This window comes from Teleopsis dalmanni, chromosome 2 (genome assembly GCF_002237135.1).
Source record: "Teleopsis dalmanni isolate 2A chromosome 2, ASM223713v2, whole genome shotgun sequence".
In the NCBI taxonomy this organism is placed as follows: Eukaryota; Metazoa; Arthropoda; class Insecta; order Diptera; family Diopsidae; genus Teleopsis; species Teleopsis dalmanni.
The window spans coordinates 55,499,768-55,514,519 of NC_051847.1; the positions used below are offsets into that span (position 1 = coordinate 55,499,768).

The 14,752-nt window shown below is 29.0% G+C and overlaps 3 protein-coding genes across 4 annotated transcripts; all 3 read left to right on the top strand.

The window, feature by feature from the left end:
• The first annotated feature begins 1,485 nt into the window (after positions 1-1,485).
• Positions 1,486-4,134, top strand: LOC119679380 (trifunctional enzyme subunit beta, mitochondrial-like). 2 transcript variants are annotated; one of them, XM_038091702.1, is made up of 7 exons: positions 1,486-1,660; positions 2,208-2,367; positions 2,442-2,616; positions 2,819-3,019; positions 3,077-3,251; positions 3,303-3,433; positions 3,489-4,134. In XM_038091702.1, the coding sequence occupies exons 1-7, from the start codon at positions 1,585-1,587 to the stop codon at positions 3,990-3,992; spliced, it is 1,422 nt and encodes a 473-aa protein (XP_037947630.1). In that variant the 5' UTR covers positions 1,486-1,584; the 3' UTR covers positions 3,993-4,134. The 2 variants fall into 2 exon arrangements, with proteins under 2 accessions (XP_037947630.1, XP_037947631.1); XM_038091703.1 differs by having other exon boundaries at positions 2,211-2,367.
• A 2,329-nt stretch (positions 4,135-6,463) lies between these two features.
• Positions 6,464-7,416, top strand: LOC119679381 (elongin-C). Its single transcript, XM_038091704.1, has 2 exons — positions 6,464-6,768; positions 7,137-7,416. The coding sequence occupies exons 1-2, from the start codon at positions 6,566-6,568 to the stop codon at positions 7,276-7,278; spliced, it is 345 nt and encodes a 114-aa protein (XP_037947632.1). The 5' UTR covers positions 6,464-6,565; the 3' UTR covers positions 7,279-7,416.
• Positions 7,417-13,312: 5,896 nt separating this feature from the next.
• LOC119679385 (myb/SANT-like DNA-binding domain-containing protein 3) lies at positions 13,313-14,113 on the top strand. Its single transcript, XM_038091709.1, has 2 exons — positions 13,313-13,791; positions 13,865-14,113. Exons 1-2 carry the CDS (start codon positions 13,413-13,415, stop codon positions 14,068-14,070), a joined length of 585 nt encoding a protein of 194 aa, XP_037947637.1. The 5' UTR covers positions 13,313-13,412; the 3' UTR covers positions 14,071-14,113.
• Positions 14,114-14,752: the final 639 nt, after the last annotated feature.

Below are 14,752 nucleotides of genomic sequence, written 5' to 3' on the forward strand. Positions count from 1 at the left end.
TTAATTTTGTATTTATTTTACGTCCAACAATATCGGAGCTGGTGGCCAACATTCGTTGGCAAGAGTGATTCTTCGTTAAATCTCTATGCTGACGTCATTTTTGGTATTTAAGCTCGTTCCAAAATAAATAAAGTCTTTCACAACTTCGAACTTATAATTGTCAAAAGTGATGTTAACTTGTTTTTCTAAGTTGGAAAATGCCGCACTGACGGCGTGGGTGATGTTGCTAAACGTCATTTTACATACCTATCTGTATAAATTTTGCTGAGATACCAAATTCAGACATAGAGGCATAGAAAATTATTCTAGTAGTAGTATCAGAAGCAGCTTTGAAACCGATAAATAGGTGGTGTGTGATTTGTTTCTCTTTGTTCTTTGGTCTAGGGCAAATTTGTCAGTTCTGAAGCCACACTGATAAGGTCCAATCAGTTGGTTGACGATTGGTTTCAATCTTTCATATAGAACCTTAGCTCAGTTAGTAAACCATCGGCGCTTGCAGCTTTGTTGTTTTTGAACCGCATTATGGCTGTTTTAACTTCATTATGACCGGAAGACGGGACGATTATTTCATCGTTAACGATTGAAGTTCGCGCCGCAATTGACCGCAGGATACGCATAAAGTTGGAGAAGTGGTTCCATTGCGCGCATATATCGGGTTCTTCAGGCCTCTAATGTGTACTGTCTAATTTTTTAATTTTCTTTTGTTTAAAGCATGCAATTTTCGAGAGTAATGAAATTTATATTAAAAGTAATAAAGTAGTCCAAATTAATTAAACAGATTTTATATAATAGATAGCAACAACTATCAATAGCATAAATAAAGATTCAAATTCAAATTCAAATGCACATTATACAAATTCACAAATTCACTGCACATTACATATACAGATACCAAACCGCATCGATATTATTCATTCATTTATTAAAGCTCGATACAGACTTTAGTTGTACTTTTATTTTAAGTAAAATTTATATTGATGTGTGAATCAGTTGTTTTAGTTTGAATTTAAATTTTTGTATTATTTATTTGCACGACACTGGTATTCTCATCAGACTTTACACAAAGCTGTTCTATGAAAATCTGTGTAAAGAGCGTAATTTGGCATTTTATTTGTGTTACGCTCTCAGTTTTTACTTGTGTTTTACTTGAGTGTTACTACGAGTACCTCCTGCAACAGACCTAATAATGAAATGCTTTTGCGCAAATGTTCAGATTACGCAAAATAAATGTCATGTTTGTTATTTCATGTCATGACGTGGAATTGTTTTGTCTAACAGAACATCTAGCAGTAAATTGTCTACATAATAATTTATTTCAACAATTAATTCCATTCGTAATTGCATAATTAATAATTTTGTTGAAATGGTCACAGTAATATAACATATTTTGTGCTTTTAACTAAAAACAATAATCATTTTGAATTACACAATAAATACACAATGTTATTCATTTATAATTTTTATCGATATATTGTGTAGGGTTAGCGTTGATGATCAGATTGCAGACTCAACATATTGTTAGATATCAAAGTCCAACCGAAACGAAAGGATCATAAATAGATTTTTTAATTTAATTTGTATACAATGATTTCTCAAAGTATTCGTCAAGGATTAGTTAAAACAAACATCAGTCAGGGATTTTTAATATGTCAATATAATGGTTAGCTTTATTGTATTATAAAAAAACTGAAACTGAATATTGTGATGAGAATATATGCTTTTTTCACATAATGCATATTTTATATAAAAATAATAATAAAACTGATAATAAATTTCGAATGTTGCTTGTTGCAAGAAGTGCAAGGAACTAAGGCAAAAAGTTTGCGCAATTATCATCTCAATAATTCAATTAACCTGAAGTGTTTAATGCAATAACCAATAAAAACAAAATTATAATTTATGTTAATATAAATTTTGGTTGATATAACAACTATATAAAAAATATATTGTTAAAGTTATGAATGGACTTTGGTCATTGAGTTATATATTCAAATAAACCAATGTATTTGTTTGTTGCATACACGTGAACGAAACGTTTTAGTTGAGTTGATTTGGGTGAAAATACTCACATTTGGTTAAAAATAAAAAATTTATAAAACCAATTCAATATTTTATAACTTATTTTAAGAAAATGAAAATGTTTTTATCTTGTTTAATAAAAATCTTGCACATATAATAGTCACTATACATACATATTTTCATTCCAGCAGGATTGAGATATTATTCTAATGCATCATCACGAAAAAACTTTAAAACGACTATACCTAAAAACATCGTTCTTGTGGATGGTGTAAGAACTCCGTTCTTGGTTTCAGGTACAAGTTATGCGAAACTGATGCCTTATGAATTGGCCAGGCACTCCATGTTGTAAGTACTTAATTTCTATTATGAGTTGAACAGGTATTCAAAAAGTAAATATAAAAATATTTTTTTATACACAGGAATTTGTTACGAAAAACTAACATAGATAAGGAATTGATAGAATATATTGTTTATGGATCGGTAATACAGGAAGTGAAAACTTCCAACGTAGCGCGAGAAGCATCACTCGCTGCAGGCTTTAGCCAGAAAACTCCAGCCCACACAGTGACAATGGCATGCATAAGTTCGAACGCGGTAATTTAATATAGATTTAATATGCAAATTAAAAAATTATTGCAAAAGTATATAAAGTTCTTATTACTTTTGTGAGAAATAAAATAAAATCTTAAACCAGTTTGCAACACTTGCTGGATACTTAAATATCGAATGCATACAAAACTTTGGATTTAGGAAAAAATTTTACATGACTATCAATTAATAAATTTTATTTATTTAGGCAATCACAACCGCTATGGGACTGATATCAGCTAATGCTCATGATGCCATATTAGCAGGTGGAGTGGAATTTATGTCAGATGTTCCTATTCGACATTCTCGGCAAATGCGGGCGTTAATGCTACAAGCAAATAAAGCGAAAACGTTAGGACAGAAATTAGGCCTACTTTCCAAAATAAGATTAAGTCACTTTATACCAGAAGTAAGTAATAGGAGGAGGAAAAGTAAAAAGTATTTTTGTTTAACCATTTTATTATAGTTGCCAGCGGTAAGTGAATTTTCTTCTGGGGAAACGATGGGTCATTCAGCAGACCGTTTGGCTGCTTCTTTTAAAGTCACACGTGAAGAACAAGATGAGTATGCACTTCGATCTCACTCGTTAGCAAAAAAGGCTGAGGAAAGTGGCTATTTCACAGACTTAATACCATTTCAAGGTAAAAAGTAATATGAAGTTTATAATTGATATAATTTATGTATTGTTTTAGTAAATGGAATTAATAAAATTGTTGATAAAGATAATGGCATAAGAGTTTCAACACCTGAAAGTCTTAAAAAACTTAAGCCAGCTTTTGTTAAGCCATATGGCACAATCACTGCAGCCAACGCCTCATATTTGGTGATTAAAAATTTTTTTTATATGTTGAACAGTTAATGACAATTTTTCTTTTTAGACGGACGGAGCATCGGCATGTCTTGTAATGAGCGAAGAGAAAGCTAAACAATTAAAATTAAAACCTAAAGCTTACTTACGTGATTTTGTGTATGTCTCGCAGGATCCAATTGATCAACTCCTATTAGGTCCGGCTTATGGAATTCCCAAATTACTAAATAAGACTGGCTTATCACTTAAAGACATTGATTCTTGGGAAATACATGAAGCATTTGCGGGTCAAATTCTTGCTAATATCAAAGCCTTAGAATCAGATTGGTTTTGTAAGAATTATATTGGCTTACCTGAAAAATTTGGAAGTCCTGATTTAAGCAAATGGAATAATTGGGGAGGTTCACTATCAATTGGTCACCCATTTGCTGCAACTGGAGTTCGTCTTTGTATGCATACTGCTAACCGTTTAGTGCGTGAGGACGGCAGTTTAGGTGTGGTTGCAGCTTGTGCAGCCGGTGGACAGGGTGTGGCAATGCTACTAGAACGACATCCGGACGCAACAGCTAACTGATATTTTGAGTTATATGTGTATATTTAGCTACTGAAAAAATTGAAACATTGAACTAAGTTAATCTGCATTTTCTTATTTTTTAATAGAAATTTTAAAATATTTGTGATTAAAAGCAAATTAAATACATCCATAATTGTTTATATCAAAATTTTGTTATTCATACTATTTCATTTGTATTATTTGAATATTGGCATACTGAAACATATATAAATAATGTTCAAATCTTTTGTACGTCCATTAGTACATAACATATGATATATTTATTACTACGAACTTAAGTTCATACTTAAAATATATTTATTATACAGTTTAAAATATAACAAACATTTTCTTGTTCGATGGAAAATTACATATATCATGTAATCTTAGTAGCGTAGAGTGTAGGATAAAATACTGTTCAGCTCCGGCAATTTTGTCATCTATAAAGATTTCAATGAAAACATAACCTTTTGACATTGCTATTCTACCCATGGGGTCACATATTAGAGGCTAGTCTTTTTTACCGCAGTATAATTAAAGATAATAGTCATAATTTTGTAATGTAAATGAAAATTTTATTTATTTAATAAATAATCGACTCTCTTTTTCAATTTTACTGATAGTGACATCATGTTAATTCAGCCCTGTGTCTTTCACTCAAGTTTCTAAGACAATCAATTAAAAAAAAAACTAGGGAATGATAGGTCATTGCCACTTAAAATACAACAAGTAATAGTATCTGCATTAAACAATATTAGTTTAGGCCAAAATGATAAATAAATTAATGCTATTTGTTTTTATTAATGCATTACAATGTTGAAATATAGGCCTCTCTCTATCGCTCACCTTCTTGCAGAATATCTGGTTCTGAATAATTCCTACAGACAAAATGTCTTTGTTTATTTCTATTTCGTCGACATCCAATTCAATGCTACGCTTTGTTAGTATATCATGCAGTATAAAAAATGTATATACAATGTTTCCTACTCTTTCGTGGCTATAGTTGAGGACACAACTATTTTTATTTTGTTTTGTCAAACACTTAAACCTGACTTTAAGTACACCAAAAGCTCTTTTAACGATATGGCATTAATGCTTTTGCAACATGTTATATTTTTCCCCTTTTTGTGTTCTTCGTTTTGAAAGCGCTGTAAATAACCAAGGCTCGAGTGGATAGCCTTGATCACCAACCATCATGCATTCGTACTCAGTTCTCTATGGCGTAATAGTGTTGCCCGTACTGGGGATGTTTTCCAAATGACCAGATCATCATACGAGTGTGAGAATCTTGCGTTGAAAAATGTAAATTTCCACCTTTTTGCTCTATTAACAGCTTGGATATACTCGCAATTGTGCATGAAACTAATACCTAACTCATAGACACCGCAAATATGTTGCCAACACATTATTGATGCGAGCCATGACTATAAAAATATAAGGTAACTAAAAACCTACATTTAAATGCGATCACTGATTTTCGATTGTCATACGGTTCCAGTTCAGCAATTCACTCTTTACGTATGTTTTTCGGTAACCTAAACATTTTTCTGAAAAGTTTCTCATTCAGTTCAAATCATTCTTTTATTAATTTTCGCTTTGTGATGAATGCCAGTGTTTTTTCTTTTTTTTTTCATGAAATAGTATATAAACATTATTTCAATTTTTATAATTGAATAAATTTTTAAAATTTGTAAAAATTGAAACTATTATATTTATCGATGCAATGAAATACGATCTGCTCATATGATTTGCAGTTTTAATTGTCATACAATAGTTACAATCACTAACGATGAAAATACCAAAACACATCAAAACTGAGCCAGAATTTGTGAATATTGACAGAATATTACTGTTAGAAAAGTTCCCAGAAGTATTTAAAGGACTTAAGCACTTTTACTCTCTACTAACTGCGAGGTTTTTTCATAACCCCACTCTACGCCTTTACTGGATTATTGTTTATCACTTCATCAGACTAAGCAATAACTGACCTCAAATCTACATACCTCCCAGAGGAACCTGTAACCTATTTGAGATTCGATAACGCGGTGTTTGTAAGCGTGACAGTTTTCGTAAATAGTTTCAGGGCTCTATCCTTTATGTATTTTTTGATCATATCAATCTCGAGGTCCCTGAAGATGTCAGTCATCATAATGTATTATGTTAATATAAGTTCCTTGCCAATTTATATGTGAGTTTGAAATGAACTCTAAATCGGAGAACAGAATTCATTATTTAAGCAGTTAACAATACTCTTTAAATTGGTATAGACAATTTTGTAATTGAAACAAATAATACAAATAGCTTTGTATTTCTTTGTCAAACGTTCTTATAAATAATTTTTAAAAATCAATGTATTCAATCGTTTATACAATTTTTACCATTAACATTGCATTGCTGACATTTATAAGTAGAATATAAAATTTTCATTTACAAGACATATGATTTAATATTGATTTGTTGTCGAGAGAACACCCTGTTTCAACGTTTCAACGTTTATTGTTGCTGGGTTTTTGTTGTTGCAATTTTGTGCAGTTATAGCGCAAGTGAATCTATGTACACACATATAGAGTTCCAAAAATAAGTTAATCATATAAATGGAGGAACAACGAATTGATAAAATTTATGGAGGATGTGAAGGACCAGATGCTCTTTATGTGAAGCTTATATCCTCAGACGGTCAAGAATTTATTGTTAAAAGAGAACATGCACTAACCTCGGGTACAATAAAAGCGATGTTGTCGGGACCTGGACAGTTTGCCGAAAATGAAGCAAATGAAGTGCATTTCAGGGAAATACCGTAAGTTTTATTATTAAAATTAATATATTATGTATTATTGTATACAAATATTAGTAAGATTTTTCATAGGCAAGGTATAATAATAATTGTCTTAAATGTCAAACTCGTGCCTCATCGAATAGTACGACACCGACACATGCAAATGTTTAAATTGATTTATATTTGATAAAATAAATTGTATTAAATTTTTTTTTAAACTGAAGAAATTATATATATTGCTGATACATATTATATATATATATTAATTTTAATGACTACGTAGTAATTGTTCAAAGTCCATTAACATATTGTTATTATGAATATTATGATTTTCTATTAATTTATTTGTCCAACTTATATTTACTATAACTAAATTTATATAATTACAGATCGCATGTTTTGCAAAAAGTATGCATGTATTTTACGTATAAGGTCCGCTACACGAACAGTTCTACCGAAATTCCAGAGTTTCCAATAGCACCAGAAATAGCTCTGGAACTATTAATGGCCGCAAATTTCTTAGATTGCTAAAAAAGTAAGATGTATAAAAAAATAATATTGTCATGTATCTAACTAAATTCAATAAATTTTAACAAAGATCCATTATAGTGCCGAAAAATTGTTACGATTTTTATGTGTTGACATGGTTTTTGTATAACTATTTATATATTTTCATTGTATTTGTTTTTTTGTGCTTAAATTTGAAGTTTTTTTAAATGATATTATTTACTATAAGAACCACAGGTAAGCGCACGTGCGGGATAGTACGTCTGGTCAATTATAGGTTTCGCTGTACCTACCAGATCTGACTTTTGGCTAAGCACCCATCGTGTAGAGACTACAATACGAACTGATTCCAGATTTCATCAAATTAACTATGGACATAAGAATAACTCAAAATAAGTGTCCAAATAATAACTATCTTGTAAAAAACAAGATAGTTTCTATACACAATTCCTATAATCAGCACATTAGATTTGATACATACATCAATTTCTGCATAAGTAATTCCAAATTAAATAATTAAAACCAACATTAATCTTTAACAAGTTATCAATTAAACTTTAATCGAAATCTAAAGTCTAAAACAGGCATTGAAATAAAAAAAAGTATTTATAGACATATTACGTATGAGTGAGTCTAAAGGCAACGGTACTGGCGAAATGACTCGAAACGTTGGAACTAAGTTTTTCTACTTCAGCATAAGTGAAAATGAAATATGATAGGAATGAAAACCCTTTAATAAGCGAAATGTATTTACTGGCTTAAAAATAAGTGTTTCTATTGTAATCATTATTCAAATTTTAGCAGCTAGTAGATTTACTCCTCATAGAAAATAGTACTTTCTTATGTTATTGATGCAACTACTGCATAGCAATAATGGACACTAATATCAATATATTGCATGTAGTTGGTGGAAGAGATAGACACTTGTTACCACTTTCCAGATTTATTTAAATTAGTTTAAACGCAAATGATCGAATAAACTATGCGTATTGTCTTATGCATTTTATATTGATATTAATGATGTCTGACAGATGGCAACGAATTCATGGTATACGAGGAAGGTTTCATCACCCTCTAATTTTTTAGCTAGTTTATTAACATAAAGTCAGACGAGTGTTTATTCATATTAGCAGATTTTGAAATAATATTTGTACAATTTCGTATCTACTTAAATATAAGAATTTAAATCATTATGATTTTATTTTTTTAGTTTCTAAAAATGAAGACTGTATTTCAATTCGCTAGGATTATATTGCCCAAACTTACTTTATTATAAAAAGTTGTTTCCAAATAAAGCTGTTATAAAAGTATATCGTCTAAAAAAAATATAAATTTCTTACAATAAAAAGAATAGAGTTTAAAATATTGTGGTGGTGGCACCGCAACAGTTTTGAAAACAGTAATGACCGATATCGGTCACCATTTTCGTTGTTGGTTAACCAGAAAGACTTACCAAAGATTAATTAGAAGCCTTTTTCCGGTAAATGGAGAGCATCGAAAGGCACATTGTGAATCCACAAAATCACCTCTTAAAAATTCAAAATGGAAAGATTTCAGCCTTGGACTGTAATCAAGAATAGCAGGTATATCAATTAATAGCAATTAAGAAGAGAAGAAACAAAGGTTTATTCTAAAAGAATTTATTTTAGAAAAATATTTTTTTTACACAAGAGACACTTGCATACTGAGATTTTGATATTTACGAAATTTTGCGATTTTGATTATACTATTCAGTCACAGAAATTATGTTTAGAGATCATTTTTTGTAATAAAAAAAAAATAAAAACTACAAAAACAATTTTATTAAAAGTAATATACCAAGTGTGCTTACTTTAATATCGTTATACTAGAATACTTTAGTTGATCCAGATAAAGTAGATGATCTTATATCAAAATATAATCTAGAAGGTAACTTACAAAACTTTTCGATTTTCAATCTTAAAGCCCCTCTAATTCATTTTCTGATTATAGGCCAGTGCAAATATATACATATTGTGTTAATGAAGATGTTCTCATTGAATTGTAGTAGTAGTAGTAGTATTAGCTTTATTTTTACTTCATTTTAAATTTGTTGTATTACATAGAAATTACAGCTATGGCAAATGTAGTATTAATATAATTATCTTTAATCTTCAAGTTTTATATATTTTACTGTGATACAAACTGCATATATTGGTTATAGAATTATGCTGGGAAGCACTTTTGTAATTAACTCTGCAACCTTTACATTTTTTAAAATTTGAAAATTAAGTGTTACTGATATCCATAAATCTAGATACAATTTACTTGTTCTAAATGGGTGTTTTTCCATAGTTCTAGTATAGAAATCAAGTTATAAAAAGGCATTAGAACGCAAAAATAAATGTTACCATTTTAATACATTTGGATAGACAAATCCAAACTTCTAAATTTTGGACCATTGAATCAAAATTGGCACAATATGATAAAATTCTCATAACTGAATAGGAATAAAGTAACAATCATAAAGTGACAATCTAAATAACTGAACATAGGTGATTTGATATTAACGTAAAATTGATCTACTTACAAATGAAGGTTTTTACTCCCTTGATATGACTCTAGTATTTCAGAGGGATATGCACTTATTACACTTTATGTGTCAGTACTTAAAAACATTAAATAATAATAATTAAAATTTGGCTGGCCATACAACGCTGTTTCGAGTATTGCCAAGTACTCATCATCAGTAGTCTTAAAAAATATTCGAATTTCTTAATTAGTTTATAATTATTTCTTAATTAGTTTATATTATATATATTTTCTAACACCACTGATGATGTGTATTTGACAATAATCGAAACAGTGTTATATGGTTAGCAGAATTTCAATAAATTAAATAAATTTTTGTCCTTATATTTTCTTTGCTATTCGAATCAGACTAACTTTTAAACAGTTTCTTTTCGTCATAAAGACGCGTCACTCTTGGCAAGAAAATATTACCATTAAGAATATGTAATTATAATTGTAGTACACTATAACGATGTTAAACTATTCATCGCTTGTTAAAATCCATTTTTCCATTCATTGTGCTGAGTATGAAATAAAATTCATTTCAAAATGTGTTTAAAAAAGTGAAAGCTTTATTTAACTACTATAAATAACATACGTAAACTATATAATTAAGAAACTGACAGAGTTTTTAATATGTACAATTTTAACATATCAAATATATTTGATCCAAAAGTATAGTTTATTTACTGAATCATTTATAGTAAATAACACTTTTTTCTCCAATAACTGCAGCAACAATAATTACAATAATGATGGTAACAACGATATTTGTAATGTAAATATTTATGAGAACTGCTGCAATGGTGTATCGAAGGATACAAAGAGCATGTATCATGCAAACAATAGTAGTAGTCACACATTCTAAACTGAAACGAAAATAAAGTTAAATAAGTTTAATTAGATAACATACTTAATTATTTATATTATATATTAAACTTCAAATTATTTTTTAAACAAATTGATATAATTTAAAACAAACTGCCAAACCCAATTTTATATATATAATCCTACCTTTGATGTATAATATATATGATTAAGGTTTATTATTCATTCTATCAATAGCCTTATTTTTATACATAATAATAAAAAAAAATAACTTATTAATAATTTTCATCAAACTTATTTTATTAAATTCTTTATTTATTTGATTATTAATTTTTGAATAATTTAAGTAAAGTACACTATATTCAAAAGAAATAAAGAGTTAAAAAAAATAAATGTTCATTATTGAAATACGAACTTATTGTAAATATAAAAAAAATTTATATTCTAACTTCTATTTTCATATAATATATATAGCAATTAAAATATACCTCTTCCTATAGTACTACTACGTATGTGTTCTCTTCCACTCTTGAGTTAAAAATCGACTGAATCAGTAAATCAGTATAAGAAAACATTTTTGAGAATCATTTATAAGTTATTGATAAATCAGTTATATAGCGTTGCTTAGCAAAATTTAACCTTGAAATTAAATAGAGAAAAATTGTTCAAAGCTGTGTGTATGTATTGCTTAAGGCATTGTTATGACCTATATAATCTAATAAAACTTACAACTTTTATATTTAGAATATTTTGTATAATGGAGTATTTTTTATTTTAGCTATGAAGTTTTTTCTATAATCACCATATTATTCGTATTTAATTTTTACTACTTAATTAATTTTATGGTGATCCTAAGAATCCCCTTAAGCTTTTTCGCTCCTTGTGTTGTCGTATAAATTTTGAATGATTTAAAACTAGAATAAAGCGTAAAATGGTCTCAAGAGATATAATAAACACATCGATCTCAATTAACGATGATTGCATATATTAATTGAAGTGTTCGTATTATAACCAAAGTCGATCCTCAAAGACTTCATGTCTGAAGAGACATAGCAAAAACGACTACCTTACGTCGCACAGTGTGTCAAAACAGAAATTAGCCGAATAAAGTTCAATTTTTTCTGAACCTGTGAAGATATTGACCTGAAATTTTCCTAAAAATTTAATTTTGAAATAGACTTTCTTTTGAATTATAGAAAGAAAGGTTTGGTAGGCCTTATCAGGCTACTGGAACTCATCCAATTTTGGGTGAAAAATGGGACTCTTTCACATTTTCTTAGTTCCCTCAAAAACTATGACAGGTGTAGAAAGTTAAATTTTGGTGCCCAAAAAAACTACGTTATAATATATATGCCTCAAAACTTTTTCATAATATTTTATCACTTTACGTTTTCTCGAGTTACCGAGAAACGCCTGTATATCCCTATTATATAATATATATAATTTTGGGAAAATTAATTTCATTTTCAGTTCAAATTTTATCTTAATTTTATTTGCAATATTTTAAACATTTTATACCAAAAATTTTAAATAGTTCTTTTTAAATGGTCAGTATATATCATAAATCAAGCCGTGTATCAAGCTTGTCTATACACGATATCAATTGAAGAATTATTTTATTTCTAAGAAACAATAAATAAAAATTTTCCATCAAAGTAAATTTTGAGTAACCAATTTAAAAACATTGTTACCAAAGGTCTTCAGAAATCAGTTAAACTGTTTCTGGTGCAATATATTATACATTAAATATGACTTAGTCCCTCTATATGGTTAGTCTCTATAAGGGGACTACAAGCTGTGATTGCAGTCACAGTCACTAATTGTTGTTGCTTTCAATGCAAAAAGAAAATTTGACAGTTACAGGCCAATTCATTTTACATTAAAAGCCCCTCAGCAAACAACGTGTTTATACGTATGCTATAGCTATAGCATATGGCTATAGAGGACGTCAGTCAAAAATTCCTGAGTTATTCAGTTTGTTTTTGTTGTTTTCGTGCTGTATGGACAGCTGTTAACGGTAAACGTATGCAGTTGATTGATGATATACATACAATATACATATGTATATAATCAATCACTTAGTTGCTATTTCTGTGCATGCATACAAATATTTTTTACAAACATATCTTAATTATTTCTTCGTTTAAATTGTCTCTATTGGAATTATATTAGTATACATCAATGATAAAATAATAGGACCATTCGCTCCAAACTTAGTAACATAGTAATTGGTAAAGGTTTATGCATGGTTTGTTTTTTGATTCTATACCGTAATTGATTTAACTAATAACAAGTTAATGAAAAATCATGTCTGATAATATTATTCGTTATTCGAAAAAATATTTGCTCATTCTTTCAAACATAAATTTGTGCGGCAAACAAACAAATATAAAGATTAAACGTGCACTTTTAATTTAACGAAAAATAATTAGAAAAGTGTATTAGACTTATAGTATATTCAAGCTGCATCATATTTTGAAGAAAAAAAACCTTTAAATATAATAAATGCAACTCAATTGTTGCTGAAAGTGATTATAATATTAGATTTATGGCAATTAAAACGAATGGTTGCATAAAGTTGCTTTCAGGGTCAATTTAATAATATCAACTAGTTTTAAATAAAAATTGAAGTGTCACTTAAGTTAAGGGGTTTTTGAGTTTTTTCCAACACTTAAGTTTTATAGTTTCTACAACAAAAAAACTTAAGTGCAGATCAAAATTAAAAAAATATGGCAATATTGAATAAAATCAGATGTTTGTAGCAGCTTCAATCGGAAATAATTTTAAACTGTTTTAAAAAAATGGAGGGGAAGCGATGCAGTAATTTCTCAGCTGAAGAAATTGATAACTTAATTGAAATAATTAACAAATATAAATATATAATAGAAAATAAAAAAACAGATCATGTGTCCTCTAAAAAAAAGGAGGACACATGGACGAAAATAACTAACGAATTCAACTTCCAAGCAAAGATTTCTAGGAATAAGGCATCCTTACGAAAAAAATATGAAAATTTAAAACGGAATTTAAAAGTGCGTACGTCTATAGAGAAGCAAAAAATGTGCAAAACTGCCAGCGGGTCTTCCACAAAAGTGGAAAATGGAAGATTACTGTCCGCTGTTACTCCAAATGAAATAAATGAGTTGAACAGTTTTTACGATAACGACTGCAGCGGTGAAGGTGAGTTGATTTAACATACTTGTAATACATTAAAAAAGATATTAACAATGTTTTTAATGACTTGCTTTTGCAGATCTAAGAACAAAGTGGGCTGAAAAAAAGCATAACCTGGAAATAGAAATGATGACTGCTGAGCACAACAATCGAATGAAAAAACATGCATTAGAAATACAAATAATGGAAACTGAAAGAAAAGACAGGAAAAAGATCAATCAATTAAAAATGGAAAAACTCCAGCTTGAAATTGACGCATTAAGAAGCAAGGAAGTTATAAAATAATTGTTCAAGAAAAATTATAATTTTAAATTTAGTTACATTAATAGTTTTGTGCATTATTTTGTTTTATCTTTTTAATATTTTTTATATTATTATATGGTATTACATTTAATTAAAAACATAAAGATTAAATTTTTTCTTAATTTCACCTGTAACTCAACAAATAACATAAACACCATCCAATCGCTTTATTCACCGTTGAACGTTTTTGCTCAGGAGAATGGCGTATTCTTCTTATTTGACACTATAGTCCAGTGTGAACCTTGGCCTTTCTAAATGGCGCATTAGTTTTTTTTATAGATACTGGCGGCAAGAACCACAAAAAACTCAAATTTTCTTCATCAATATCAAACTTACACAAACCGCTTTCGTATGATTGTTAAATTACACTTAAGTTCCTGTCATGGAACACTTAAGATCCACTTAACGCTCAACTAAATGCAAAAATAACAAAATCGTAAATGTCACTTTAATGTTAAACCTATACTTAAGTGTACCCAAAAATTCCTACCATTGTTTACGGCACCATTTGGATGTGACTGATAAACAAGGATGAATTATTTAGGAAATAACTCTGGTTAGGCCTTTTCATAAAATTGTTTTAGACCCGCATGTAGTTGGTGTATGCACGACAATGTGTAGCTTAAGTCGGAATAAAGTGCTATTTTATTTTCTATATGTTAAT

What these genes read in the sequence shown, in the direction of transcription:
- LOC119679380 (XM_038091702.1), top strand. Translation starts at nt 1,585, where the DNA reads ATGATTTCTCAAAGTATTCGTCAAGGATTAGTTAAAACAAACATCAGT. An exon ending in CATGCATAAGTTCGAACGCG is followed by an intron (nt 2,617 to 2,818) that starts GTAATTTAATAT and finishes TTATTTATTTAG; the next exon opens with GCAATCACAACCGCTATGGG. An exon ending in AGACTTAATACCATTTCAAG is followed by an intron (nt 3,252 to 3,302) that starts GTAAAAAGTAAT and finishes GTATTGTTTTAG; the next exon opens with TAAATGGAATTAATAAAATT.
- LOC119679385 (XM_038091709.1), top strand. Translation starts at nt 13,413, where the DNA reads ATGGAGGGGAAGCGATGCAGTAATTTCTCAGCTGAAGAAATTGATAAC. An exon ending in TAACGACTGCAGCGGTGAAG is followed by an intron (nt 13,792 to 13,864) that starts GTGAGTTGATTT and finishes TTGCTTTTGCAG; the next exon opens with ATCTAAGAACAAAGTGGGCT.
- LOC119679381 (XM_038091704.1), top strand. Translation starts at nt 6,566, where the DNA reads ATGGAGGAACAACGAATTGATAAAATTTATGGAGGATGTGAAGGACCA. An exon ending in GTGCATTTCAGGGAAATACC is followed by an intron (nt 6,769 to 7,136) that starts GTAAGTTTTATT and finishes ATATAATTACAG; the next exon opens with ATCGCATGTTTTGCAAAAAG.